This window comes from Prionailurus viverrinus, chromosome A2, assembly GCF_022837055.1.
Source record: "Prionailurus viverrinus isolate Anna chromosome A2, UM_Priviv_1.0, whole genome shotgun sequence".
Classification (NCBI taxonomy): Eukaryota; Metazoa; Chordata; class Mammalia; order Carnivora; family Felidae; genus Prionailurus; species Prionailurus viverrinus.
The window spans coordinates 56,905,604-56,918,937 of NC_062562.1; the positions used below are offsets into that span (position 1 = coordinate 56,905,604).

Sequence of the window (13,334 nt, forward strand, 5' to 3'; positions counted from 1 at the left end):
TCCTCAGAGTGTGAGGTCCTGGGGGCCAGGGACTTGCTGCCTTTATCTTTCCTTCCTTGGGCTGTAGGGGTTTGAGCACAGTCCCCTCTGTGGGTAGGTGGGGCAGCCTGGATGATCGTTGGCCTGCTGAGGCCCCTGTGTTGTCCCCAGCGTCCATGCAGACTGTCAGAGCCCGTCTTCCTCGTTCTCTCTTCTAGGTCCACTACACGTTCAACAAGGTGCTAATGCTGCAGGAGCCGCTGCTGGTGGTGGCTGCGTTCTACATCTTGTTCTTCACCGTCATCATCTATGTCAGGCTGGACTTCTCCATCACAAAGGTACCCTTTGGCTTTCCCCCTACATTTGCTAGTCATCTTGCACCCTTGGTCATGTGTTTCATTAGCTTTTCTGAGCACCAGTCCTTTGAACAAGTTCAAGGCAGAACCCTGTCCCCCAGAAGCCTTGTCCCTGCCTGTGGCCTCTGCTAACCCTTACCATGAAAAGAGACACCTTGTTCTTACTGTGATCACAGAGCGCGCTGTGTTAAATGAGGCAGGTGCTACTGACGGGTGAGTACTGTGGAAACAGGGCAGCTGGAGGTGTGTGTTTCGGTGGTGGGACTACCCTGAGGCGGTGACAGGCAGAGAAGGCGGAGAAGGGCATTCAGCTGGAAGGAACAGTTTGTGCGACAACAGGAAGGGCTTGAGTGGAACCCATGAGGGGCAGCAAAGATGTTGATCTGGCTGGTCCATAGACTGGTGAGGCTGCCCAGTGAGGCAGCTACTAGCAAATCTTGTCAGACGGAAGGGCTGAGTCTAGGTTTTGTTACAAAATAGCCTTGTTTTTTTAAGTTTAAAAGCTGATTTTTTTTTTTATATATATTAAATTTTATTTTCAGTAGGCTCCACCCAACATGGGGTTTCAACTCACAACCCTGAGATTAAGAGTCACATGTTCCACTGACTAAGCCAGCCAGGTGCCCCTGCTTTTGTTTTTTTTAAACTTTGCTTTAAAATAATTCCACTATTAGGGAAATTTTGCAAGTGTAGTAAAAATAACTTGTATACTCTTTACCTAGACCTAGCAATTAACGTTGGCCTGTCTCTTTATATATAATTATTTTTCCTGGGCCATTCGAGAGTAAGTTGCAGACGTTTTTATCCTTCTCCTCCTTGAGTACTTAAGTGTGCATGTAGCTTAGGGACAAGGGTATTCTCTTAATAGAACCACAGTATGATGATCAAATTGAGGAAATGTTACATTGCCATAACACTGTTAACCAGCATGCAAGCTCTGTTCAGATTTGGCTGATGGTCCCAGTGACGGTGACATTTTTAGAATTGTTTTTCTTCCTCCAGAATCCAGCTGAGGATCATACGTTGCATTTAGTTGTCACATTTCCTTAGACTCCTTTAACCTGGAACAGCTCCACCGCCTCTGTCTTTAATGACCATGACGTATTTGGTGTGTAGAGACCAGTTTGGTAGGACGTCCCTTAGGTGTATCGTATGTTTCTCCCTGATTAAATTCAGGCCCTGCATTTTTGGTAGGAATGCACTTAAGTGCTGCTGTGTCTGCGGCGCATCACGTCAGGGGTACCTGATGTCAGCTGGTCCCAGTGCTGGGGACGTTAACTCTCCTTATTGGGCTAAGTTGATGTCTGCCTGATTTCTTCATGTTAAAGTTACTGTTTTTCTCTTTGTAATTAATATATGATTTGTTTGAGGCCATGTAAATACCCTCATATACATTCACCCATTAGAGCATTTACCATTTATTCTTGTCTGAGTCTGTTATGTGGTGGTTGAAAAACTGTGATTCCTTTTGCGGGCACTGTGCTGTAGGGAAGGCTTTTCTTCCTGGTTGGCTAGTTGCTTGTGTCGACTTGCGCCTTACCTTATTCTATGGGCTGCTGTCCACTGGCACTACTTCCTTTGATGCTCTAATTGTTCCTGATTGGACTTTTTTTCTTGTCTCATCATTTTTTTGAGCACTTCCTTATTGTCAGGCACAACAGCATGTTCCAGGCATATCCTGCACTTTCTCCAGGCAGCCCTGGTTCCTTTTAGTGTGGAATGGTACGTGGGGACTATGATCTGTGAGCTAGGTGTGATCATTGCTTTTGGAGTACCACTGGGTCTGGGCCTTTCAGCAGACAGAGCCAGGGGAGAAACGTATTTAAAATAGCAGTTAACACCGATGTTCACTCCATTCTGAAGCCACAGGGTTCTTGCCGTACTCCCTCATTCCACCATGTTTCCTTCTCTCCTGGATCCCAACATTAATATATTTATTCATTTGTTGAATTGTGTAAACACACAAAATAGTTTCAGAATTGCTGCAGTCATGCTGCCACAAACACCAGATCTACCAAGTAGAGTCCCAGGATTCGTTAGTAGTTCTTTTTGTCTTTAGACTGAGAACGTCTTATCAAAGTACTGTGTTCCCAAGGTAATTGGCTTAGTTTTCCTGTATTAACTCATTTGAAATATAACTAAGTTCTTTTATTTGTTTGAATTTTGCTGTAGTTTCCCTCTCTGTCACTGTTAAGTATTTAATTTTGGTTATGAATTTGTAAAACCCTGCCTTGTGGATAACCAATTTCATCAGTCTCTGGGTATCCTCCCTGATTTATCTGGCAAAAATAAGCAGATGTTTTCATTCTCATTTCTTCTTTCTTGCACAAAGCATAGCACTAGTACATATTTTCTGTACCTCTTTTTTCACTAAACACATTCTGAGAATTACCCATACCAGTTCATAGAGAGCTTCCTCCTTTTTTAAAAAAATTTTTTTATTTTTTGTACAGCTGCAGAGTACTTCGTTGAATGAATGGGTCAGTTTATTCAATCAGTTTCTTATGTATACATTTCCCTGTCTTAAAGCTTTGATAATTCATTGAGAAAAAAATAATCGTGGGCCAGATGAACCATTTGTAGACCAGATTCAGCCTTTGAGCTACCAAGTTAGGACTTTTGAAGTAGACTCATGGTGAGAGAGAATGCTGGAAGGTATGTAGGGCCGCATCTAAAGGGTCATGAATAGCAGGATAAAGAGCTTGGGCTTTATTCTTTGGGCCTTGGGAAACTCTTGGAGGTTTTAAGGAGAGAGACATAATAAATGTCCTGAAAGCCTTCCCTGACTTGCATTGAGACTTCTCTTTCTTCACCTGGGACCACACCTGTCCCTTTCATGGTGTATTCTGGCATTAGTATCTTTTTTCACATCCCTCTGTATGCCCTGCCGGACTTTGAAGTGAATGTCTCCTTCATTCTCATGTCCCCAGTCCTGCCCTTTGCGGAACTGGAGTGGATTTAATGTCAGCAAAGGTTTGATTCAGATGGCTTTTCTTGTTTGCACAGCTGGTGGTGGGTGCTTTTTGGAAGGTGAAGGTTGGGGCAGACTCCGGCCTGGATGTTGTCATGCACAATGTCTCCCCCACAGGATCCGGCCGCAGAGGCCAGGATGAAGGTGGCTTGCATCACAGAGCAAGTCTTGACCCTGGTCAACAAGAGAATAGGTCTCTACCGTCACTTTGATGAGACCATCAATAGGTATAAGCAGTCCCGGGACGTGTCCACCCTCAACAGCGGCAAGAAGAGCCTGGAGACAGAGCACAAGGCCCTGACCAGTGAGATTGCATTGCTGCAGTCCAGGCTGAAGACAGAGGGCTCTGACCTGTGCGACAAAGTAAGTGTCTGCCATGCCGGAGTAACTCAGCTCTCTGCCCGCCTGGTCACACTTCCAGGGATTGTCCCCCACCTGCTAGAGCACCGTGGGGCTGCTCTGTGTAGAGCACACACCAGGCAGCTCCTGCTCACCGCTGGCTGGGCCTGTGGTGCCAACCCTCACAGTGGAACAAGAAGTTTGGGGGTGTCGGTTGTGGGCTGGGATCAGAAAGCTCTTCTAGCCTCCACGTCACTGTCTGTCCACATGGCCGGCATGGAGAGCGGCTGCTTCCTCTGCTGGAGACCAGCCTGGGCAAGGCTCCAGGCTGCTCGCGTGTGCTGAGAAGAACCTAGACTTAGAATCACGCATTTGAATTCGGGCTCTGATTCAGGCTTTGTAAACCTGGGCACGTTACCTAATTTCTGTGCCTCCGTTCTTCATGTCTTAGTACTTACCTCTCAGTGTTGTGAGTGTGAAAGGAGTTAGTGCACGTCAAGTGCTGAGAACCGTGCCTGGGACAGGCTTTGTGAGTGAGTTCTTGTTGGCTGTAAATGAAGACGAGTCTCCCTCGCTGCCAGAGATGCCCCTCCTAGTGTCCCACAATCCCCCTCTCCACATGCCGCTCCCCAGCACGCAGTCTCCTTGCTGTGTTCTTCATGGCTCCTCCCTCTTTCTGAAGCTTTTCTTTATGTGCTCAAGGAGTACCTGGCAGCTTCGGAAAGGCGAGATGCCCAGTCTGTCTTTGCTGCTCTTTTCCAGAGCCTCGAAGTGTGCCTGGGACTGTGGCTCACTAAATAACTGTCGTGTTGAATGATTGTGACCGTGAGATCCTCAGTCCCACACCCAGCTGGTGACAGCGGGGGAGACATTCAGTCTCTCTGCCATATCGCTGCCATTGGTCTTGTCTAACCGAATCCCTGGACCTGATTTGGCCAGCCAGAGGGAAGAGGAGGAGTGTACCTCGAGTACCTACTGTGTCCCTGGTACCGTGCCAGGGGGTGACCCATCTGTTCCCACTTGATCCTCACAACTCTCCTCTACAGCTGACACTCAGGGTCGGATCTTGAAGGAGTAGAGAGTGGAGCTGGCATTTGAAGCCAGGCCTGTCTCCTTCCATAGCCAGCCCGTCTGCCCTGGGCCTCCAGGGTCTGTAGGCATGGGAGGTGGTGGCCCTGCTGAGGGAGGGTGGGAGGACCCTTCTCAAGCTCTGCCTTGCTCTTGCCTCGGCTAGGTAAGCGAGATGCAGAAGCTGGATGCACAGGTCAAGGAGCTCGTGCTGAAGTCTGCGGTGGAAGCTGAGCGGCTGGTGGCCGGCAAGCTCAAGAAAGACACATACATTGAGAATGAGAAGCTCATCTCTGGAAAGCGGCAGGAGCTGGTCACCAAGATCGACCACATCCTAGATGCTCTGTAGCCCCATCGTCATCAGGGTGGGCCTGGGGTGCTGCACTTTCAGATGACAGGTTGGGGGCGAAGAGGGGGAGGTGATCATCAAGACCATTGAATGCTGGCATCTGTATTTTACAAAAGGCCTTCAAGGAAGTGAAGCCAGGCCCTGCTGCAGGCAATACAAGAAACTTAGTTTTTGTCCTTAAAGGGTTCCTTTTTTCAAAAACAAAACGAAACAAAAACACTTTAAATCCCATTAAAAACAAAATATTTTTGTGTTTTGAACAAAGAAATTTTCAGTAGTGATTGATTTTGTTTTGTTCTGAAGCCTAGGGTATTGTTTCAGCCCAAAGCCCCTTGTTTTTTGCTCTAATTCCTGATGTTTGGGTATTTTGTAAGTGTATGTTTGTTTTTTTTAAAAGCGTGTGTGGCTAAATGAAAATAAAGCAGGGACTGTGAACATTTTGTTTGTTCTGGTGACAGTCTCGTAACTTATTTCTTAACTCTGAGGATAGTCCTTTATCAAGTGCTTTTTATTCATTGAAAAATAGTGGATTTGCTTCTTAGACCAAGTTTGCATGGCAAGTGTTGGCTGCATTTTACATGTTAGAACACTTAAGGCCACAGAGGTAAAGTGGACTATGTAACCATCAAACAGAGTGGTGTAGTGAATGCTCTTTTAAACTTCTTTTTTTAAATCTATTTTGCATCACATGCTATATTAGGCACTAAGGACACAATGATGGACGAGGTAGAGGTGGTTCTTATGGAGGACAGATGATCAAATACAGATTCATAATCACAAACTGTGACAAAACCCCATGAAGAAGAGGGACAGGGTTCTCTGAGTATTTACAGGAGAGTACCCAGCGCAATCTGGGTCGAGAGGGGAATTGGGCAATTTCCCTAAGGCAGTGACTTTGGAGTTGGGCTCTGTAGGCGTTACATAGATGGCAGGGGGCATAGCATGTGCAAAGGCCTTGGGACAGGCTAGGGCTTGAGGACCTGAAAAGAATCTGAAAGCGTAGGGCATAGGCTGCAGAGGTGGGAGAGCCCAGATGAGATCAGGCTTTGTAGGTCTGGCGAGGCTTTTGGTTTTACGCTAAAACCAAGGGAAGACCAACCACTGTATGAGACATGCTTAGACTTGCATTTTGGCCGAGAACAAACTGCTGAAGGCCATAAATGGGTGTGGGAGAGAACCTTGGGCAAGGGTGGCCATGTGCCCACATGGGTGTAGCTGAGAGATCTAGGTGGGGGAATGGACAGTGTGAGATGAATACCATGCTTTCTCTCCTCTCCTCTCTGCCTGAGGGGTTTTTTTTGTTTGTTTGTTTTTAACTTTTATTTATTTTTGAAACAATGCGAGAGACAGAGTGCAGGCGGCAGAGGGGCAGAGAGAGGGAGACACAGAATCTGAAGCGGGCTCCAGGCTCTGAGCTGTCAGAACGGAGCCCATCGCGGGGCTCGAACCCACGAACCACGAGATCGTGACCTAAGCCGAAGTCGGACGCTTAACCAACTGAGCCACTCGGGCGCCCCTCTGCCTGAGGTTTATGCCTTGTCTTCATTTAGGTAGTTCCTGCTCAGCTTTCAGGTAGTAGCTTCAGGGAGGCCTTTCATGACCTCCCACACCCAGTCAGCCCCTCTTGTTCTACTCTGTCTGCACATCATATCACAGTTGGGATGTGCATAATTACTGGACTAGCTCTGATGGGGCGAGGGTTTTGCCTGATAAGGGCCTCTTCTATTATCAGCCAGACACACAGATCAGCATGTGACATAGCGTGTGACGTACTGGCAGGGTGGGTTGAGGGATGGTTGTGCCATTCATTTAACAGGGGGAGGTCTATAAAGACCAGTTTCGAGGAGGATGATGATGAGGTCTGTTTCAGAGACGGTGAGGTGGGCATGCCTGAGACTTCCAAATGGAAATGTCTGGGCAGTTGGATATTTAGGCCTGGAGTTCCAAGGGGCCTGGTGTGGAAATGATAAATGTGGGGGTCGTTCAACATGCAGCTGGCTGTGGGAATAGCGAGGTAAGAGGTTGTGGTGGGTGAGGGTGTCTAGGAAGGGTGTCAAGAAGAAGAGACCCAGAAGTCAACATAGGGCTCCAAAGCACAGTGGCCACTTGGAGCCCCCCATCTGTGCACAGGTTGTGAACTGGCCTGTGAAATAAGAGAGCAGGAACGTATGAGGTTATGGAAACTAAGGGAAGGGGTGACTTTACGAGGAGCAGGAGCAAGCACTGCTGAGTGGTCATGTGACAGGAAGGCTGGGAAAGGTCAGCCTGTGCTGGGAGCAGGTCACCGACATCGGCCTTCAGGGACTTGAGCGCTGTGTGGGTGGAGCGGCGGGAATGGGAATGGGACCCAGGCGAGGCTGAGGCTTCCTTCGAATGTTGTCAGAGGCTGTGAGAGGGAACGGGGAGGGAGACTCAAGTGTGTTCAGTGCCAGTGGGAAGGGTCCGGTGGAAAATGAGAGGCTGAATATAGAGGTGAGAAGACGTGGGCAGTGTGAGAGGTTTTTCCGGCAGTGGGAAGATAAGGAGTCCAAAGGACAGTGGAAGGAGAGGACTTGGATGTGCACGAGAATGTTGGCTCAAGAGTGGGGCGTGCAGTCAGACAAGCTGCATAGTGTTTTTAGAACGTATTCACCATTTTTTTTTTTTTTAAGTTTATTTTGAGAAAGAGTGTGAGCTGGGGAGGGGCAGGGAGAGAGAGGGAGAGAATCCCAAGAGCCTGACGCAGGTCTCGATTTCATGAACCGTGAGATCTTGACCGAACTGAAAGCAAGAGTTGGATGCCCAACTGACTGAGCCACCCAGGCACCCCAGACCGACTGCATATTAAGGCCACTCACCGTGACCTGAGGTGAGTCTTTGAGGCATCCATTGCCTCATTTGTAAAATGGAACAGTGCTTTGTTAACGCTTCATAGGATGGATCACGTGAGGTAATAAACATGGAGTGTCATAGGGCAGCTGCTCGTTAAACATTAACTATTGGTTTCGTCCCATCGCTTAATCTCTTTCCATTCCTCCAGTCAATGTTCCTGGCAGTATCCTGGGTGCGTCTTTGGGGTGTTGTGGCCTCAAGGGTTGGAAACTGTAGAGGCGGCACTTGACTGGTATTCACAGTTGTGTTCTCGTGGGTCTGGCCCCACACTTGCCCAGTCTCTGGCGCCCCTCGGTGGGACCGAGCTGGGCCTCCCTTTGTTCCCCTGGAATTGTCAGATTACTTGCCCAGCAAGCAGCCCTGCGCTGGCTGACCCTCTCCTTTGCCTCCCCGCGCTGCCTCTACTTCTCTAAGGAAGCCCCAGGGGCAGCTGTGTGTCTTAGAGTGGGGACCTGGTTACCCTGGGTGGGTACCATCTCAGGCCTTTGGGCTAGTTTCTTCCTAGCCCTCCCCATCCTTTTGCATTTGGTGAAATCTTTTCTCAATTTAGAGCGGGAAAAGACAACGTGGCCGGAACCAGAGGTCCCTGTCGCCGGGCGCCCTCTGCTGGGCTGCTGGGCTGCTCCCAGACCTGGGGAGGGAGCTGCGCTTGCGCCCTTGTGTCTCTGTGGAAGCTGTGGACACGTCACTGGGGCGCCAGGAAGTAAGGTGGAATGCACAGGCGCAGAGGGCCCGCTGGGGTTGAAAAGCCGCGCATGTGCAGGGCTGCAGCTGCTTTAAGGGCTGGGCAGCTCCGACATTCCCCAAAGCCAATGCTCCGGCTGTGGCGCCATCTAGGGGTGCAGGTCGGGAACCACAGCCCTGGCCTGGACTACACCTGGGTCTGGGGTCTACGTGCAAGCCCGGCCGCGGTGCTGCCAAAGGACAATGAGGACTTGGGCTCCCAGATGCCCTGTAGGGTTTAGGGGCCAACTGGCCCATAGCTCACCCAGCATCAGGGCTGGGGACCACAGATGAGACACCCCACACTCTCCACTAGCCCCTCCTTGTATTCGTAGCTCTGGGGCATAGCGTCTTAGTCCATTGACAGCCCTGTGCCTCTTGGGTCCTTGATTTCCCTAGTGGCAAACAGGGCCCCAATTTTCTCCTTACAAGTCCTGGGATGGGCAGTAAAGTGGGGTCCTGAGTATGAAGCCCTGGCCCAGGCCTAGCCCCCACCAGTGTAGGGTAAGGTGCCCCAGACACCTAATAACTCTCATTTGGTCTCAGACTGAGCCTGCCCTCTCCGTGGCCGTCATGGCTGGCGGAGAGGAGTGCTCTCCTGGGGCTTCCCTGCCACTCTTGAGACCCCCAACCCTGGCCAAGACTCCTGACCCCAGTGACCTGGCCCTGGCCTCCTCCCCTGCCCCAGCCTTGAGCTGTCCCTGCAGCCATAGCTGGTTGGGTGGCAGGCCCCCAGCCCTGGGCGGCTGCCCACAGCCCGGCCCCTGGCTCAGAGGGGGGAAAACACGGCTGAAGAAGGGCGGGATGTCACTTTCCCTCATTCATTTGTCTTGGAGGCTGACACGGGAGAAAACCCCAAAGGACCAAGTGCACCCTCACAGTTTCACCACAAGTATCCTGACCGGGCATCTGGTACCAAGCTGATAGTGCAGGCCCCGGCCGCAGCCCTGCCGGAAACCGCGCTGCCAGCGGTTGGGGGCCGCAGGCCCAGACAGGAAACGCCCCCAAGCGTACCCCAGGGCCCATGGCCTCCGCACAGGCCTGCTGCCTTGGACCTGGCCCTGGCGCCATTTTGAAGCTGGGCTGGACTCTCGGACTCTGGCGTGAGACCTGCTGACTCGTCTGTCACCTGCCTGGACGGGCTTGGAAGATGACAGAGAGGGAAGAGGGAACCTTCAAATGGGGCTGGACGTGAACCAGAGCCTCTCCCCTCCTGTGGCCAGTCCTTCCATGGTGCCTCCAACCCAGCCCTCTAAATTCCCAACCTCCTTCAGGTGACTGGTTCTGTGTTTTCTGTGGCAGGCCCAGAAGGAAATGCAGGGGACTGGGCATGAGAAAAAACAGAATGGGGGCATAGTCAAGAGGAGTAATAATGGGGCCTGAATCATTTGCATGTGGGGGGTGATGGAAAGGAGCCCATTTAAATGCTGAGAGAAGGAAAGAGGTCATGGGGAGGGAAAGGTTGCAGATCTAGGAGAGAGGGAGCCTGAAGAGCAGGACTGGATGGGACTGAGGGCCGAAGGGGGAGACCTCTGGGAGATCTCTGAGCCGTTGGCTGTGCCTCCCACCAGCGCCCTCTGAGGCCTGGGCCGCCTTCCCTGTTTCCCCTGGGAATTTGGCATTGCTCTCTGAGGTGCTTGCCTCCCTAGACTGGGAGCTCATTCTGAGCAGAGTCAAGTGTCACACCCAATACCTCTGATTCACTTGACACATAGCTTTACTGTGTGTCAGATACTGTGCCTGAAAGACACCAGGGACATTGCATGTAGGACACAGTCTTGTGTGACTTTTAATTTTTACTTATTTTTTAATATTTTTTTTTGGTGGGCGGAGGGGACAGAGGATCCCAAGTAGGCTCTGTGCTGACAGCAGACAGGTTGATGGGGGCCTTGAACTCCTGAATGGTGAGGTCATGACCTGAGCCAAAGTTGGATGCTTAACTGAGTGAGCCGCCCAGTCGTCCCGCGTGTGACTTTCAGAAAGAAACTAGAAAGGCATTCCTGGGTGGCTCAGTCGGTTAAGCGTCCGACTTCGGCTCAGGTCATGATCTTGCGTTTCATGGTTCGAGCCCTGCATCAGGCTCTGGGGCAACAGCTCGGAGCCTGGAGCCTGCTTCGGATTCTGTGTCTCCCTGTCCCTCTGCCACTGCCCTTCTTGGGCTCTGTCTCTTTCTCTCAAAAATATATAAACATTAATAAAAAAAATAAACTAGAAAAATGTTGGCAGGTAGCGATGGATGTTTTGAGGGACAAAATAGCGTGCAGTGACGACTGGATTTAGTCTGAAGGGCTGGGAGGCATCCCTGGGAGGAGACTGCTGAACCGAGAGCTCTGGAGGGTGGCATGGCAGAGTGTTGACTGGAAGGCTGAGTGAACACCCCAAGTCCCACCACCTCACCCCTCCCTGCCCTGCTCCATCCCAGCTGGGCCCTGGTGGCTGCAGAAATTCCTGCCTCCAAGTCAGGTATCATGGCACCCCTTTTCTCCAAGGCAGCCCAGATCCTTAGCTCCTGGCTCCCTGCTCCCTGCCCTTGAGGCCCGGGTCTTGGTGCCCTCGGCCATCATTGTCTTGGTGCCCCGGGCCGGGCTCCTGACTGGGCGTGTGACCCACTCCAGACCCAGGGCTTGTCCTGTCCTCTGAGCCTCACCTTGCTCATCTGGAGATCGGGGACCATATGGTTGGAGGTCTGTAAGGACCAAGTGACATGGCACAAGTGAAACCCTTCTTGAGCAGTGGCTTAAGAAATGGGAGTCTCTCCTCAACAGCTGCTGGAATGATTAGCCTAACACTTTTGTCCGAAGAGCTTAGCTATTTACAAAGTGCCTTTATGAGCATCCATTGCTCATTGGTTCAGGTGCAGACGGGGGTCGCTGAGCATGGGAGCCTGGGTCCCAGCTCCCTCTCCCCTTTGGGACTCAAGTCGTCTTGCACAATGATGGGTGTTCGAGGGCCCTCCTACCATGGACACCTGATGCTGGGGCCAGCCAGGCAGGGAGGAGCCTCAGCTGAGGAGAGAGTCACAGAGCTTTCTTTCCCCGTTCCAGCTTCTTCCCAGTGCTGGGCTGGGCTCTTAAGGGGAGAGGCCGAGCCTGGTTTTCTGAGGCAGGACCTGTCTTGGCTCCTGGTTGCCTTGTGAGCGAGCTCTGGAGGCACCGTGAGCAAAGCAGATCCTTCCCGAGCCTCTGCATGACCTGCACTAGCAGGGTGAGGGCTTTCTCTCCATCTCTGTCTCCCGTGTACCCTCATGGGGGGCAGATAAGGCACACGGCCTCGGGCGTGCGGCCATCCAGCACCTGGGAGCACCTGCCCACTTCGCCATGGTTCTCACCGAGACTTGCAGACCGACACGCACACCCGCTGCTGGGCTGGGTCGAGGGTGTCAGATGTTCATGGGGCGTGTGCTAGGTGGGGAGTGGGCAAAGTCTCCGCCCTTAAGGACCTTAGAAGGCCAAGTCGCGGTCATAATGACCGCTGACACTCAGGGCACGCACCTGTCCACCTTTGTTAACCCTGAGTCACTCTGTCGATGGGCACTGTTGCCTCACTTTGCAGCCCCGGGGCTGGCACAGGCAGGCCTGGCATTCTAGGCCTTTTCTCACCCACAGACTCTCTCCTCCAGGCAAGTAGGCTGCTCCAGGGCACCCTCATGAGCAGAAACACTTCTTTGCACCCTCAGGCCTGCTGCATGGGGCTCTCTATGCACCCTCCCATCACACAGCTATTCCACACCCCCTCCTCCGTCCTGACTCACATGGGCTTCTCTTCGGAGGGCATCTTTCTGTTTACTTAGTCTCAGAAGCTGGTTTTGTGGCTCTGGCCCATCCCCCCTTAGGGGCTGGCACAGAAGCCCCCAGGCCTGGCCACCTCCTCCACCAGGCTGAGTCCAGGGCAGGCCCTGGGTTTTGTGCCGAGCACAAGGCCTGCAGTAGAAGTGGGTCTTTGTGCTTAGGGGGTGTTGAGGGCCTCTACACAAAGGCACAGCCTCTCACCCACAGAGCCCTTCCAGACAGCCCAGTTTCCCCCTTATGAGGCCTGGTCACTGGAGCAGGAAGCTCAGAGCCAGGAGGGAACTGGGCAGGAGATGAACTAGGCCCCTGGAGACCCAGGTGAGGGACTCCAGCAGCATGGGGGGGGGGGGAGAGGGGGATGTTGTCAGGGATGGAGACTGGGTCCTGAGGAGGAGACCTGTTTGAATTTGGGAGAGCTAGAGAGGGCGATTGGGGGTGTGAGGACTGGGACAGGGTATCTGTGCACACCCGAGGCGCAGGAGGGGAAGAGGCAGCTCCAGGAAAGTGTTCTGCCATGCTGTGACCCGTGTGTGTGTGTGTGTGTGCACGTGCGCATGCTTTCATATGTGTGTGTGGTGGTGGGAGGCAGCCCTGGGACAGCTGGAAGAGGGTGGAACCAGATCTACCCGGAATCACTTGGTTCTGGGAGTCACTTAACTTTTCCACCCGAACAGTGGGCCAAATGATGTTACAGGATGAAAAACATGTAAGTAAACATCCCAGCACAAGGAACGTGTGTGCCTAACACATAGCAGTTGCAATTTGTATGCGCGCACGCGTGTGTGTGTGTGTGTGTGTGAGTGTGTGTGAGAGAGGGGGAGAGGGAGGATTTGGGGGCCCTTTTAGGGCTTGTGAATTGCAGGTCCTGGCAGAGCTGGTCTTGAGGGCGC

The 13,334-nt window shown here is 51.9% G+C and overlaps 1 protein-coding gene across 1 annotated transcript in view; it reads left to right on the plus strand.

Annotated features, from left to right (window-relative positions):
* Nucleotides 1–5,502, plus strand: part of RPN1 (ribophorin I) — a 30,276-nt gene extending 24,774 nt beyond the window's left edge. Inside the window, exons 8-10 of the mRNA XM_047849071.1 lie at nucleotides 198–317; nucleotides 3,424–3,669; nucleotides 4,880–5,502. Coding sequence (XP_047705027.1) covers nucleotides 198–317; nucleotides 3,424–3,669; nucleotides 4,880–5,062 — 549 coding nt within the window. The 3' untranslated portion in view covers nucleotides 5,063–5,502. The remainder of the gene's footprint in view (nucleotides 1–197; nucleotides 318–3,423; nucleotides 3,670–4,879) is intronic.
* Nucleotides 5,503–13,334: the final 7,832 nt, after the last annotated feature.